General features: G+C 34.6%; 1 protein-coding gene across 1 annotated transcript in view; it reads left to right on the top strand.

Annotated features, from left to right (window-relative positions):
- Nucleotides 1–16,913, top strand: part of COG5 (component of oligomeric golgi complex 5) — a 284,025-nt gene that overhangs the window by 162,095 nt on the left and 105,017 nt on the right. The window contains exons 9-10 of the mRNA XM_079930906.1: nt 356–468; nt 722–799. Coding sequence (XP_079787032.1) covers nt 356–468; nt 722–799 — 191 coding nt within the window. The remainder of the gene's footprint in view (nt 1–355; nt 469–721; nt 800–16,913) is intronic.

The following is a 16,913-nucleotide window of genomic DNA, read 5'->3' on the forward strand; positions in this document are numbered from 1 at the left end:
GTATGGTTCACAGAGACTCACCGCTTTTATTCCTGTTCCTTTCACCTGGTACTACCTCCCACCTCTTCAACTCCTCCTTCTAGGAAACCTTTCTTATTAATTCCTGTTTTCTGTATTATCCTTCCTGGGCGGGTGCGTGTGTGTGTGTGTGTGTGTGTGTGTGTGTGGTCGTATTTTCCTTTCTTAAACACAAAAGGTTAAGATTCTTTTTTATGTCACTTATGAGAAATTATAATTTCTTCAAAAAGGAACTTCTCATCTTTTAGCCTGTATGTGCTTTTCATAATAACGTATCAGTACATTTTGTTATATTTGGAAATTTTTATTTTTCATGTTTTTCTCTTGCTCATACCAGGGGCACCTGGACGATCTACCATGCCAGCCCCAGGAAACACTGCAGCGTTTCGTGCTTCCCTTTGGACCAATATGGAGAAACTTGTGGATCATATTTTTACTGTTTGTGGCCAGGTAAATATTTGAGAGAGTGAAAATAACATTAATTATGGGTTAATTCCTGGTTATTCTAAATTGTGTGACCTTGGGCAGGTTTCTTAAAATCTCTGAGAGTTCAGAATACCTACATGAGCTAATTATAATATATGTAAGGGCTCTAGCAAAATGTCTTTTCCCTTCCCTTAATGTTTCTAATGCCTATGCTTAATACTTGTTTCATTTGAAAATACTCAGTTATATACATTCTCCCTCTCTTTGCCCTTTTTAGGTACAACATCTGCAAAAAATATTAGCCAAGAAGAGAGACCCTGTCTCTCACATTTGTTTCATTGAAGAAATAGTTAAGGTATGTTTAAATGAAAGTATTTTTATCTCTTTATAAAAGAATGCAGGAAGATAATGAGCCAGCATTATTTGTGTTCCTGTCTGACAGAGAGGCTACGTGTTAGATAGCTAAAGGGAAGTATATTTCTTGACAACCACAAATTTTCTTTGCATGTTTGTTTATTGAGTAGATGCTAGCTAATACTATTTATAGAATAATTTCTCAAATGCATATAGTAATTTCCCATTTTTTAATAATATAAATGATTTATTGTAAAAGTTTTTTAAAGTCCCGATAGAGAATAAGATAAAAATTTTTGGCATATAAGAGATTTAATTAGTGGTTGTTATAATGCCTTATAAAGTCTTTTCTGAAGATGGTACAATCCATTCAGTTGTTAATTTTTCCTATAAAGCACTTTAATGTATTATTTTTTCATATTCTAAAGTCTCCCTTCTGTCATCTACCAATCTACTGGCCTCGTGGGCACAAGAATTCCTTCCATGCATAGAAATCCCTGACTCTACATTTTATTCATTCATTTTGATATGTTTTTGATAGTGATGAATGGAATAACTAGATATTCTGTTCATTAAATCTTAACACCTAGTGCTCCAAAGAAAAAGATTCTCTAAGTTTCTATCATCGAGGTGTAGGTAGTTTACTTTGTAGTTCAGAATTTTAAATATTTTATTTCCTGTGTTGGGGATCTCCAAAACCACCCCCAAATTTGGTGATTTGCTAGGAGGATTCATAGCACTCAGTACATAGTCCTGCTTGTGGCTGTGATGTGTTATAGTAACAGTATATAAACCAAGTCAGACAGAGAAAGACAAATACTGTGGAATCTAAAAAACAAATGAACAAACGTAACAAAATAGAAATTAAGTTACAGATACAGAGAACAAGCAGGTGGTTGCCAGAGGGGAGCCGGGAAGGGGAAATTGGATGAAGGCAGTCAGAAGGTGCAAACTTCCAGTTACAAGATAAATAAATACTAGGAATGTAATGTGTAGCATGATGAATATAATTAATTAATATAATTAAGACTGCTGTATGTTATATATGAAAGTTGTTGTGATATTGCTGCATCGGGCAAAGTTTCTACATAAAAACTCACATATCAGTTCTTGTCAACAGTTATTATACTGGATGAACACTGGGCGAGGTTTTAAATGCATCTGAATTACTTCTAACTAAAAAGGATTATGAGGAATAGGGATATATGCTTTCATTGTATTCGTCCTTTTCATTTACTTAAAAATATTTCTTATTTAATTAAAGCCAGAGAAGATTGCTCTTCCAAATATTCTTCTTACGTTTTTTAAGACAGTAGTCGTACACAATACACACATACATATTTACATTTATTATAAATTTTAATGTAACTTTACAGTTTAGTTGTTGTTTTTTCTTATAAGGTGATATTTATGAATAAAAATTTAGTCCCTCTTGGGATTCAGTATACTCATCTATATTCAGAATAGATCAATCTTTTTTGGAAAGTCCAGAATAACTTGTGACCCTGCAATTTTGGGAACTCTAGGACAAACGAGAAGTAAAAATACTCTAAGGAAAATATGTCATAAATTGCAAAGATAGCACATAAAATTTACTATATTTGCTATAATTTCTTTAGTCTTTTCCTTCGTTAAAAAGCTGTAAACAGATATTTTTGCTAATTATATAACTACAGTGTAAGAGTATTATTTAGTTAAAATAATTATCAGTGGCAGTAGAACCTTTATAAAAAGTATAGGATTTTTACAATGATTTGAGGCCCAAATAATAATCCTTAAAATCTGCATAAAATTTTAAACTTGAGTAGGTGATGGTATATATCTTGGGTCATTGAAGAGCAGTTTCTGAACCAAGATCTCTAAATCATTTTGTAATCTGTTTTTGAGGAAAATGTTATAAACAGAATGTTCTTACACTACTAGGTTTTTTTTGCAGCTTCAAGATTTTTAAGGATATATCCTGGTATTGAAAGTTCTTTTTAATTTAGTGGTTTAGCCTTTTAAACCTCTGAATATATTTTTTAAAAATGAAAACAGTGTAAATAATTCAAGATGAAATGATTTAGAATTTATGTCATATGCTTTCTACAATATCTATGTAGAAAGTAATGCTTTTTTCCTAGGCAGATAATTTCTAGCAAGTAATTTTTTTTTAGATTGCAATCTACCAGAACAGATTTTTTAAATTTATGTATTAAATTTTTTTTGTTGTTTTTTGTTTTTTGCGGTATGCGGGCCTCTCACTGTTGTGGCCTCTCCCGTTGCGGAGCACAGGCTCCGGACACGCAGGCTCAGCGGCCATGGCTCACGGGCCCAGCCGCTCCGCGGCATGTGGAATCTTCCTGGACTGGGGCACGAACCCATATCCCCTGCATCGGCAGGCGGACTCTCAACCACTGTGCCACCAGGGAAGCCCCTGTATTACATTTTTATAAGTTGTAGTCCACATTTTGAAATTCACTGAAAGCTAAATTAATAGATATTTTCTCTTTGGTTTATAATTTAAATATAAATGAAATTACACTATTAATTTCATGTCAAGTAGGAAAATTAAGAGTTAATTTTCCAGGTTTCTTTGTTTTAAACCACTTGATTCTAATGCTTCTGTAATTAACTATAAAGTGTGATGGAATTTCCGTGTTTGACTTCTTGCCAACTTGTTTCTTTTCTACAAAAACAAAACAAAACAAAACAAAACAGTACTTTACATTTTCCTTTGTTAAGTAATTTTTGTAATTTATTATTCTTTTGCTGTAGTTCAATACCTGTAGATTTCTTTAAAAAGTAATGATTTTTATTTTTTAGAACAGCTTTAGGTGTACAAAAAAATTGAGCAGAAAATACATCTGATACTTGCTAGGTTATCATAACATCTCTTGTGCATTATACAAAACTTATAAATGTACTACATAGTGAGCTAATCCTAATGTAAACTATGGACTTTAATTATTAATAATATATCAGTCATGGTTCATCAGTTGTAACAAATGTACTATACCAATGCAAGATGCATAATGCATTATGCAAATACATAATTTCCTGCGTCCACCATTTATAGTATCATGCAAAAGAGGTTCAGTAGTTTTTCTTCCTTAAAAATCTTCTATGCTCCACCAGTTCATCCTTCTCCCACTTATCTCCTTAACCCCTGGCAACCACTGATCTTTTTACTGTCTTTAGAGTTTTGTCTTTTTCAGAATATCATGTAATTGGGATCATACAGTAGGTTGCCTTTTCATACTGGTTTCTCTCACTTAGTAATATGCATTTAAGGTTTCTTCGTGTCTTCATTGCTCATTTTTTTAATCACTGACTGATATTTTACTCTGTGGATATACCTAGTTTGTTTACCCATTCACCTATTGAAGGACGTGTTGTTGCTTCCATTTTTTGGCAATTATGATTTAAATTGTTACAAACATTCATGCACAGATTTTTGTGTGGATATAAATTTTCAGCTCATTTGAGTAAATACCAAGGCACGTGATTGCTGTATCTTATAGTTAGACTATGTTTAGCTTTGTAAGAAACCGCCAAATTGTCTTCCGGTGTGGCTGTATTATTTTGCATTCTCATTAGAAAGAAACAAAGTTCCTGTTGTTCCACATCCTTGTCAGCATTTGATATTGTCAATGTTTCGGATTTTAGCTATTCTAATAGGTATGTAGTGGTATCTCATTGATTTAATTTATATTTCCCTGTGGATTTTTTAAAAACAATTATATTTATGGGAGAAACTTGATTAGTTAAGTTCCTAAGACTTTATCTGTAGGCAAATGAACTGCCTTGCCATGCTCATTATTTAAAATTTATCTGTTACAGTCAATCCAAGTGCTTAAAATATCTTAAAATATTCTAAGGTAATTTTTATAGGATTAAGTATAGTTTTTTTTAGCATTTGGACAGCCAAATAGTTTCAAGGTTACATTTCTGAATACCTCTTCAAATAGTGTTAAAGGCAGGACAGTACAGTGATTAAGAGCTGGGTCCTTGGGCCCTGGTATCAGACAGAGCTAAGATTTCCTACATTGATTATGCAACCTTGGATAGGTCCTATAATCTTTAAGACCATCACATATCAAATGGAGGTGGTAATACTACCTATAAGCTGAGGTTTTCTGAAGGAAAATTAGATAATGTAGACTTAATTCAGAGATGGGCTCATTAATTTTCTATCATGATTATTATTTCAGTCTTTTTTTTTAAACTTTGAAACTTTTATTTAGGGGTCATAAAGTTACCATGTGCATGGTAATAAAAAACCTTACTGTGTGAGAAGGTCAGTTTTTTTTTAAACAGTTCTAATAACATGATATGCATGTATATTCATGCTGAGAATTAGAAATTTAAGAAATCTTGTTTCCTTAAATAAGGCAGTATCAAGGATTTACTATGAATGTGTCATGATTATATGTCTCACTTTACTAAAGAATCATGGGTTTATGATCTAACATTTGGTAATTCTGTAGTCATAAAAACAGCGAGGATGGTTTTCCTTCATTCTGTTCTGTGAGGTCTTGTGAGAATTGTTAAATCATTTATATTCTTTTAGTATGCAAAAAAATGGGTTTACTTTAAAAACGTTTAGTTTTGAGGTTAATATTGCCAAATCTGCCTTGCTGTTTGTTAAGATATCTGATTTCAGATGATAGAGAGAACTGTACATATTAGTATTCAGAGTCTAATCTTAGGTATGTACAAGAGGAGAAAAAAACCTACATGATGATAGTTTCTGGAATGCTTTATTAGTTCAGGAGGTTTTGTAGTAGATGTTTATCATGTTATAAAGAATACATCATAGCGTAAAGAGGGCATAAATGCACTGAGTATAAAATAAAACTGGGCCAATTATATCAAGTATAATAAATCTTAAGAATACAGTGTTAATGTAAAGCCTTTTGAAAACTTTCCCTTAATTAAGATAACTAATGCTGCTTCTGCTTAATTTAATAAATGTTCTGGCTAACTTGTAAAATTAGCCTGTTATTTTCAGTTCATACTGTAAAGTTGCAGACACCTTTATACCTATCATATTAATTCTTTATGGCATTTAAGTGTGGGATATACTTCTTTCCCCTTTTTATATTGTATTTCCAAAGATTACTTGAATGGATAAATCTTCTCATTTTAAATTAGATTTCTAGACTGTTCATTAGACATGAGAAATTCAATTTTGGTATCTTTTAAAACCTGTTAAAAGTTCTAGTATCACTGTATAATCATCAGTACTATATATAACACTTTGAAAGTGAGTGTAGCAAATTATTGAGAAGTTATTCAGGATCCATACGGTGGAATACAGGTTGTAGATTCTCATCTGCAGAATTAAGCCAGTTTAGCTATATGTGCGAGTGTAGATATGATACTTTCATTTTCTAAGCCAGCATTTTTTATCATTGAACAGAATCTTTTAATCATGTGTGTAGGACGCATTAGGCTATATTTGGAATGTGTTCACCATTTTGCACAGCTATTAGTACTAACGAGGATTTCAACTATGAAAAAGAATGTTTTCTTTTGCCCTTTTAGATGTATCAGATGATTTAATTATAGCATTTAAGACTCAGAAAAAATTGTAGGGCACCCAAATTAGGAATCTTTTTAATATTATGAGAAAAATGTTGAACTCATTTATCAGTGGCATCGCAATTTGATTAAAAAATCAAGTGGCAGCCAGTTACATGTCTAAGTCAGGTATTGTCAATAAATTCTCTTACCTATAAAGGTTAGATTTTTGCTTTACTAGCATGGGGACCAGTTATTTTTAAAGGCCCTCTCCCTGCAGTAAAACAAATTTTAGATAAGTTAGAAAAGCATAATTTTTTTTTTTTTTTTTTTTTTTTTGGCTGCTCTGGGTCTTTGTTGCTGCGCGCGGGCTTTTTCTAGTTGCAGCGAGCAGGAGCTACTCTTTGTTGCAGTGCGCAGGCTTGTCCTTGTGGTGGCTTCTCGTTGCGGAGCACGGGCTTTAGTAGTTGTGGCACACGGGCTCAGTAGGTGTGGCTTGTGGGTTCTAGAGCTCAGGCTCAGTAGCTGTGGCACATGGACTTTGTTGCTCCGTGGCATGTGGGATCTTCCTGGACCAGGGCTCAAACCCGTGTCCCCTGCATTGGCAGGCAGATTCTTAACCACTGCGCCACCAGGGAAGCCCCAAGAAAAGCATAATTTGTAATGCACTGTTGGCCCTGCAGAAAGTAAGAGAATCTCTGAGGGGCATATGTATATACAGATATACATAAGCAGATAAAGTAGTTGAAACTGTAGTGGAGATTTGTGAGCTCTAAGTCATTGCAAAAGCTGGAGTTGCCCTGCAGTCAAATGTCCATGTCAATGATGGGATCAGTTCACTAGGCTCTAGCAAGGTGGAACAACGAACCTGATAGTCTTGCATTAAGCTGAGACCTGTGACTGCGGCAGACATGGTCCTTGGTTGGTAACAGTACCTACTCTCACAAACAAATGCAGATCCCCTGAAGAGGAAAGCATTTCTAGTTTTAGCTATTAGGATTCTCCACATGTTAAGGTCAGCCAACTATGAGCTCACAGTTAAAAATCACCAGTCCTATAAATAAACTAGAAGCATGATTGAGAGTCAGCAGGAAAAATAAACACGATTCAAGACAGGTTTTAGACTCCGAAAGAACTTCTGAAGGACACTATGGACTTCAGATGTTAGAATTAACTGACAAAGAATCTAGAATACCTGTATATGTTTTCGAAATAAAGAATGGAATAAAAAATGAGAAATAAGTGACTTAAGAAATGATCAGGTAGGTTTAAAGAAGAACCAAATAGAACATTTAGAAATTAAAAATTAGATCATTGAAATAAAAAATTCAGATAGGTTAAACAGATGTTACGTAAAACCAGGAAATGAATTAGCCTGGCAGTTAGAATTGATGATATTATCTAGAACGCAGCATACAGACGAGTATGGAACAAATGAGAGGCTGAAAATTATGGAGGATTGAATGAGGAATTGGAAAAGGAAAGTCAGCAAACTAAAAAAGAAAAACCACATGATCATCTCAATACATGCAGAAAAAGTATTTGACAGAATCCAACATCCATTTCTGATAAGAATTCTCAGCAGACTAGGAATAGAACTTTCTCAACCTGATAAAAGGCATTTAGGAACAATGAACAGGTAAAATCATATACAATGGTGAATACTGAATGTTTCCCCCTTAAAATTTGGGAGAGGACAAGGATTCTTTATGCTCTCACTACTTCTGTTCAGCATTTTCCTAGCTAGTGCAATGAACAAGAAAAAGAAATAAAAGGCTTCCAGTTTGGAAATGAAAAAGTAAAATGGTCTTTATATACAAATGATAAGATTATCCATGTTAAAAACTCGATGGAATCTACAAAAAGGCTACTAGAGCTCATAAGTGATATGTTGCAAGATTACAGAATAGAAGGTCAATATACAAAAATCAGTTGTAGGGCTCCCCTGGTGGCACAGTGGTTGAGAGTCCACCTGCCGATAGAGGGGACACGGGTTCGTGCCCCGGTCCGGGAAGATCCCACATGCCGTGGAGCGGCTGGGCCCGTGAGCCATGGCTGCTGAGACTGCGTGTCCGGAGCCTGTGCTCCGCAACGGGAGAGGCCACAACAGTGAGAGGCCCGCATACCGCCAAAAAAAAAATATCAGCAATGAACTATTGAGAATTGAAATTTAATAATTCCATATACAGTAACGTCAAAGAATATGAAATCTTAGGAGTAAATGTGTCAAAAGTTGAACATCTGGAAGCTGAAAATGCTAAATATTGCTGAGAGAAATTAAAGAAGACCTAAGGAAATAGAGATACCTTATTTATGTGTTGATAGATTTGCTGTTGTTAAGATGTCCCTTCTTCCTAAATTGACGTATAATCCCAACAGGTGTTTTGGAGTGATTGACAAGCTGATTCTAAAATTCAAACAAATACAAAGGACTTGGGATACCCAGCACAACTTGGAAAAGGAAAGCAAAATTGGAGGGCTAACAATACCTGTTAATTTCAAGACTTAACTACCATATTCAAGAAAATGTGGAATTGGCATGAAGTTAGAGACATAGATCATTGATGCAGAATAGAGAGTCCAAAAATGCACTGACACATATGTGGAAAATTGATTTTCAAAAAAAGTTACAAAGGCAATTCTATCTTGACGCAGTAGTCTTTTTAACAGGTGATACTGAAACATTTGGATATCCAGATGTAAAGCCTAAAATTCTAAAACTTATAGAAGAAAACAGAACAAACTTTGTGACTCAGGGGTAGAAAAAGATTTCTTAGATGCAACACCAAAAGCTCTGTCCATAAATTAAAAAAATTGATATTTTGGACTTACTCTAAATTAAGAATTTATGTTCTGCAGAATACTCCATTAAGAGAGTACAAGATAAGGAATAAACTGGGAGAAAATATTTGCAAATCACATATCTAATAAAGGACTTATGTCTGAAGAACTCTCAGAATTCAATAAGAAAACAAAAAAAGCCAGCTTAAAAAAATAGGCCAGGGCTTCCCTGGTGGAACAGTGGTTGAGAGTCTACCTGCCAATGCAGGGGACACGGGTTCATGCCCCGGTCTGGGAAGATCCCACATGCCACGGAGTGGCTGGGCCCGTGAGCCATGGCCGCTGAGCCTGCGCGTCCGGAGCCTGTGCTCCGCAATGGGAGAGGCCACAACAGTGAAAGGCCCGCGTATCACCAAAAAAAAAAAAAAAAAAAAAATAGGCCAAAGATTTGAATAGACACTTTAGAGATAGAGTGATAGAGATTAAGCACATATCTAAAATTTAAAAGACCTGACCATACCAAGTGTTGGTGAGGGTATGGAGCAACTGGAACTCTCATATACTGCTGAAGGGAAGTGTAAAATTTACAACCACTTTGGAAAACAGTTTGGCTGTTTCTTAAAGAGTTAAACATACATATATTATATGACCTAGCAATATACCCCTAGTAATTAATCCAAGAGAAATGAAAGAATATATCCATACAAAGACTTGTATACAAATGTCCATAGAGCTGTCTTCTCCCTGTGTCTTCACACCATCTTCCTTCTGTATGTGTCTGTGTTTCAGATTTCTTTTTCTTATAAGGACCTTCTAATGACCCCATTTTAATTTAATTACTTCTTTAAAGACCTATCTCAAAATATGGTCACATTTTCAAGTATGGGGGGGTTAGGACTTCAACATATGAATTGTGTCGGGTCAAAACTCAGCCTATAACAGTAATTTACATTGATGCCGATGAAAATGGAGAGAATTGCAGTGATTTGAGAATTACTCAGGAGATAAAACTGACAAATCTTAGTGATGGATTAAAAGTGGTGAGATGGAGGAGAAGGTATCAAGGACAATATCATTAGTTCAGGTTTGACAGGGTTCTAGTAGATAGGAGTAACTTCATTTGAGAGCATAAACCGAAGAGCACATTTAGGAGGGAAGATAAGCTCTGTATTCAGGTGCTCATGGGACATCCAAGTGAAGATGTCAGTTAGGCAGTTTAATATGGGAGTCTGGAGCTCAGAAGAGAGGCCTCTGCTTGAGACATAAATTTGGACGATATCGGCTCATATTGGCAATCAAAGCCATGGTAATGGGAAAGACCGGCTATAGAGAGAAAAGAAATCTACCTCGAAAATGCAACATATAAAACTCATGTAGAACTCTGGTTTCCAAAGTGTGTATACATTTTGACATGTAAGAAGATAGTTATAAATTTTGCCTGTCCTTTTTACAAGTTTTATCCTTTAAACTATTTTCATACATTTTATATTGCACATATTTTATTAATACAGTGGTATTTGTATATAATTTTAAACAAATAGGTAAACATATATTAGAATGTATATTTAAAAATATTTACATTCAGTGAGTTTGGGAAACATTGTAATAGAGGAGGCCACAAGGAGTATCTCAAGAGGAGGATGAAACCAAAGAGAATATGGTGAGGGAAGCCAGGGGAAAAGTTTGGAGGAGATCGTGGTTCATACTAAATCTAATTTGAGTGACAATCTATTTAAAATACCAGTCCACCATGCGTTCTCAACAAGGGCAATATTGACCCCAAGAGGGAGAAAAAGTTCTGTTTTTTGGAGGGAGAGGGGAGGCACAAAAACGTCTTATATATTACATTGGCTTGTGGTCTCCAGAGTTCAGTCCTACCATACAAAATCTTACTCCTTAGTATTTAGCATCTGTCATCAGGGAGAAACTAAGTTAAATTTAAATTAAGTGGTTATATTATAAAATTATATAATATGTATCATTACATATTATATGTATATAATTATTGTATATAATATGCTTATTATATGTATATAATATGCATATTATATAATTATTACATATTATACAATATGTATATAATTAATTATTTAGTTTTCTTTTTGGAGGGGCAATATGAAAAGAAAGGTTGAGAACTCTAGAAAGGGTTTTAAAACCCTTTAGCACTGTAGTTTAACAGTGATCTCTAGGGAAAAGTGTGGGATAAGGGATTTGAGTTTGAAGAGAAGCTTTAAATTTTTACCATGTGTGTTTCAGTATTGAATTTTTTACATCAAGAATTTATTCGTGTCTTTAGAATTAAATTAGATTATCTTAATTACTCTTCCAAAAAATTAAAAAGAATAAAGGAAACATCATGTTTAATCCTATCGCCCAGAAATAATTTCTTTTTTTTTAAATTAAGTTATTTATTTATTTATTTTTTAGCTACATTGGGTCTTCATTGCTACGTGAGGGCTTTCTCTAGTTGCGGTGAGCGGGGGCTACTCTTCGTTGCAGTGCGCGGGCTTCTCACTGCGGTGTCTTCTCTTGTTGCATAGCATGGGCTCTAGGCATGCGGGCTTCAGTAGTTTTGGTTCACGGGCTCTAGAGCACAGGCTCAGTAGTTGTGGTGCACGGGCTTAGTTGCTCTGCAGCATGTGGGATCTTCCCGGACCAGGGCTCGAACCCGTGTCCCCTGCCTTGGCAGGAGGATTCTTAACCACTGTGCCACCAGGGAAGCCTGAGATAACTTCTGTTAACATTTTGTATGTGGTTTTCCTATAATATTTAGCTCTATGCATTTTAACAAGTCCTATCTGTTCTATCATCAAAAGGTATCTGAAATCCGACTACTTTTCACTTCCTCCCACTACCACCTTATCTAAGCCCCCATTTTTAAAAAAACAACAAGTAGATTGTACTGTAAATATTGCTTTATCTTTGAACAATATACATATAAAAGCCAACATTTTGATTTTAACTGAAGTTCTTCTGGCTTTTCATTTTGTACTGTGATGTTCATCTTCAAGTCCCTTCTGAATTTCTGTACCTTCCTTCTTTTTTAATCAGACACAGCAAAATCGTTCTCCCTGAAGGCTATTTTCCAGTAAAGATAACTTTTTTCTTTGCTTTATATTTGCTTCCCCAGGATCCCTCTGCTTTTATCCAGAAGATGATTAAGAACTAATATAAAATTCACATCTGTTTGGTTTCTTTGATCAAGTCTGCAAGCTTTCTCATTCACAATGTGATCTCTTCACAGAGATCTCTGGCACAGACTTGTTGCTAAATCTTTTACTGCCGCTTCTATTTTGATCGTAACTTAGTTATGTCTGGTTCCCTCTGACCTTGTCTCATTAAGTTCAGTGTCTTATAAAATCTTTATCTGAACTGATCCTCACCTTCCCCTTCTGTATCAAAGATAGAGGTTGATTGTATCTTCTCTTTTCTCAGACTTACCCCTCTACTTTTGTTCACATTCTACATCTTATCCTTATCTAGGACATTCTCTGCTTTCTCCAATATCAACCTTTCCCAGTTACTTCCTCCCAGGGATCTACCATCTAAAATCAAAACCAGAACAGAATCCTTGGTCCTGTATCTCCCTCAAAGTATTTCTTCCCTTCATGCCCAGATTTCCATAAGGTACTTTGTATCTCTACTTTCTTGTTTCAGTTTTGCTCCAAACCACTGAAATCAAGCTTCTGCTCCACTGAAACAGTTGTTACTAAAGGAATTTTAATGACCCAACTACCAAATCCTTCTACTCGCTTCTAAGATTCTTTTACTTCACTCCTTAGAGGTAATAACTACTTCTAATACTGGTTTCCTCCTTCACAGATACTACATCTCTTCAGAATCCTTCACTGATTCCTCCTTCTCCACCTACCCTTCCTTTTAAAACATTTTATTCATAAAATTTCAAACAGAAGCCAACATACAGAACCAAAGTATAGGACAGTGATTCTCTGTGTACCCATTGTCCAGTTTCAGCAATCACTAACTTGTGACCAATCTTTTTTTTTTTTTAATAACTAACTCGACCACTTCTCTTTCTCCACTCTAAATTATTTCTTCCCCAACCTTTAAGTAGTGTTTTTCCCCTGGGTCCTATGCACAACATTCTTTTCCTCTCATGCCACATGCAATCTATGGAAAAGCTCACACATGTTAATAGTTTCTACCACCTCCAGATGCTGATAACACCTAAATCTCTTTCTCCAGCTTAGATCTTGTTCTTAAGCCAGAGATTTGTACATATTTAGTGGCCTAGATTGTCTTCGCTCAGATGCCCCACAGGTTCTAGAAGTGGTAGAGACTGGATCTGAACCTTAATATCCTACTTTCAGAGTTCCTCTTCTTAACCACCGCTCTTTTCCTATATTTAAATAGGAAAATATAATTATGGTGGGGAACATGGGATGCTATAGATGTATATAACAGAGTGCACCAAACCTGGGGGAACAAAGAGAAGAGACACCTAAACTGACTCTGATGAAGGTGCTGGATTAAAAGCCGGTAACTGGGAGAAACTACAGAAGAACCTTCAGCAACCTGAAGGAATTTGTGCAGGTTGGATCTTTGACCTCAGTGGTATGTAACAAGAGAAGTAGACTGGGACAGTCATGTCATATAAGGCTTTGTAAGTCAAGTTAAAGGGGACTAATACTTTAATATATCAGTCAAACAAACCTTAGATCAAATCCCAGCTCTACTACTTTTGTACTACTGTACTACTTTCTGTATAATTCTAAGCAAGTCACCTTTTCTCTTTGTCCTTTGTTTTCACTCTAGAAAGGGACTAAAAATGTCATCTTATAAGATCATTCCACTCATTTTTTCAGTAAATATTTATTGTGTGCCTATTATGTCCTGGTCACATTCTCGATGTTGAAATTAGAGTGGTAAGAAAGACAAAATGGGACCTCTGCTGTCATGGAGCTTACATTCTGGTGGTTGTTGTAGTGTTTAAATGAGATAACATTCAGTGGTGCCTGTTACATAATGGACATTCAGAAAATGTTAATTTCCTAGCCAACGTTCAAATACATTCTAACGCATGGACACTTTGAGTTCTTCTCTGATTAAGTTAAAAGTACATACTTCTTGGCTTAGAAGTTTTGAGTGACTTGTCACTAAAAAGGAAGAAGTAGCCAGATTATCTGGGACCCTACGTTTTCTTTCAAAAGGTCATGTCTAGGAGTTAGAATTTTCTTGTTTACTTTGGCAATTCTAAAAAGCCTTGAAGAATTCCTGTTATTTCTAGAAATCTGTTTCAGTAATTCTGTGAATTACAAAGATGATTTGCATCAAAGGAATTTATGGTTAGTTGTAGGAATAGATAATGACACATCCAAAAGAAATAAAAGAAAAAGCCTCTAGAGAAGATAAAAGCTAACAAAAATCATCCACAGAACAAAGAAAACACAAAGAAAGCATAAAATGAGATGATAAAAGCAGAAACAACCTATTAATTAAACATATTTGGTTTATAATTTCTTATTAAAAGGTAAAACAGTGTTTAAAAATAGAATACTTTGTTTATAAGAGTCAAAAAACAGTGACATGACAAGAATAAAAATAGACTGATAAACATTTCTCAAGTGAAAGCAATAGCGCCAGTATGAATTTCAGATAAAATAAAACAAATAATGGTATATAGAATACAAAGGGTCACACAAACTTTATATTACCAGTCTCTTCAACAAATGATGCTGGAAAAACTGGATATTCATGTGTGAACAAAAGAAATTGGACCCTTACCTTAAACTGTATTCAAAAATTAATTCAAAATGAATTAAAGCCCTAAATGTAAGACCTAAAATTATAAAATTCAGAGTAGAAAATTGGGAAATCTTCATGACATTGGACTTGGCAGTGATTTCATGGATATGACACAAAATCACAGGCAACAAAAAGTGAAATTGACAAATGGGACTACACCAAACTTCAAAACTTCTGTGCGACAAAGGAAACAACAGAATGAAAAGGCAACCTACAGAATGAGAGACAATATTTGCAAACTATATATCTGGTAAGGGGTTGATGTCCATAATATACAAAGAACTCCTACAACTCAACAACAACAAACCACCCAACTCAACTAAAAAAGTGTGTAAAGGACTTGAATAGATATTTGTCTGAAGAAGACATACAAATGACCAACAAGCATATTAAAAGATGATCAGCACCACTAATCATCAGGAAGTACAAATCAGAATCATAATGAGGTATTACTGCACTCATTAGGATGACTATTTCCAAAACAGAAAACAGGTGTTGGTGAGGACGTGGAGAAATTGGAACCCTTGTATATTGTTAATAGAAATGTGAAATCATGCGGCTGCTAAGAAAAACTGTGGAGGTTCCTCAAAAAAATTAAAAACAGAATTAATGTATGATCCAGCGATCTCACTTCTGGAGATACACAGTATATCCAAAAGAATTGAAAACAGGATCTTGAAGAGAGATTTGCCCAGCCATGTTCATTGCAGCATTATTCATAACAGCCAAGCGATAGAAGCGATCCAAGTGTCTGACGATGGATGAAGGGATAAAGAAAATGTGATACACAGACACACACGTATATACATACATGCAATGGAATATTATTAAGTCTTTAAAAAAGAAGGAAATTCTGTTACATGCTAAAGATGGATGAAACTTAAGGACATCATGCTAAATGAAATAATCTAGTCACACAAAAAAACAAATATTGTATGATTCCACTCACATGAGGTATCTCAAGTAGTCACATTCTTAGAAACAGAAAGTAGATAGGTAGTTTCCAAGGGCTGGGGGGAGAAAGAAAATGGGAGTTGTTGCTCAATGGGTTTAGAGTTTCAGTTTTACAAGATGAGAAAGTTCCAGAGATCTGTTGCACATCAAGGTACATAGAGTTAACACTGCTGTACACTTAAAAGCAGTAAAGATGGTAAATTTTGTGATTTTTATCATAATTTTAAAAGTATAAGAATAGTTTCATGCATTGTTTTCTATGAACTTAAAACATATGAGGACTGGGTATTATTTTGTTAATTAAAGGGTATTAATTGCCTTTTATTACCTCAGCTAAATGATCCTGTAGATTTCCTTCTGGAGACATTGGGCTCTTATATTAATATATTTCCTAATATTTAATGATGGGTACCTTGCTGACATAAATCCTACTTGTTGAGGTAGATAATTCAAATACTGAAATCAATTTGCTATTATATGTGAGAATTTTGTATCTGTATGCTTAAGCAAGATTGACCCAAGTCTACTTTTTAAAGTGTATGTATGTGTGTGTATGTAGAAGCATATATAGTCACCAAATTTCCTGCATCTTAGACATCTTTCAGATTTTTACCATTATGTTGTTATCTGTAGACTTTTCATATATGACCTTTAATATATTGAGGTAATTACCTAGCTTGTTCCTAGCTTGTTGAGTGGTTTTATCATGAAAGTGTGTTGAATTTTGTCAAATGCGTTTTTGTGCATCAGTTGCGATAATCATGTGGTTTTGTCCTTCATTTTGTTAATGTGATGTATTAAAATGGTTCTTTAATATGATGAAAAACATTCACTTTATTTTTTTTTACTAAAGTATAATTGATTAACAATGTTGTGTTAGTTTCAGTACAGCAAAGTGACTCATTTATTTATATATGTATATATATTCTTTTTCAGATTCTTTCCCATTACAAGTTATTACAAGATATTGAATATAGTTCTCTGTGCTGTAGGTCCTTGTTGGAAAAACATCCACTTTAAAGTGTTTGATATACAATACACATATTGCATAAAATCTTGGTAATCTGAATCTATTTTGTGATCACTGCATAAGAAATTAGCAATTATTT

The sequence above is a fragment of the Stenella coeruleoalba genome, assembly GCF_951394435.1.
Source record: "Stenella coeruleoalba genome assembly, chromosome: 9".
Classification (NCBI taxonomy): domain Eukaryota; kingdom Metazoa; phylum Chordata; class Mammalia; order Artiodactyla; family Delphinidae; genus Stenella; species Stenella coeruleoalba.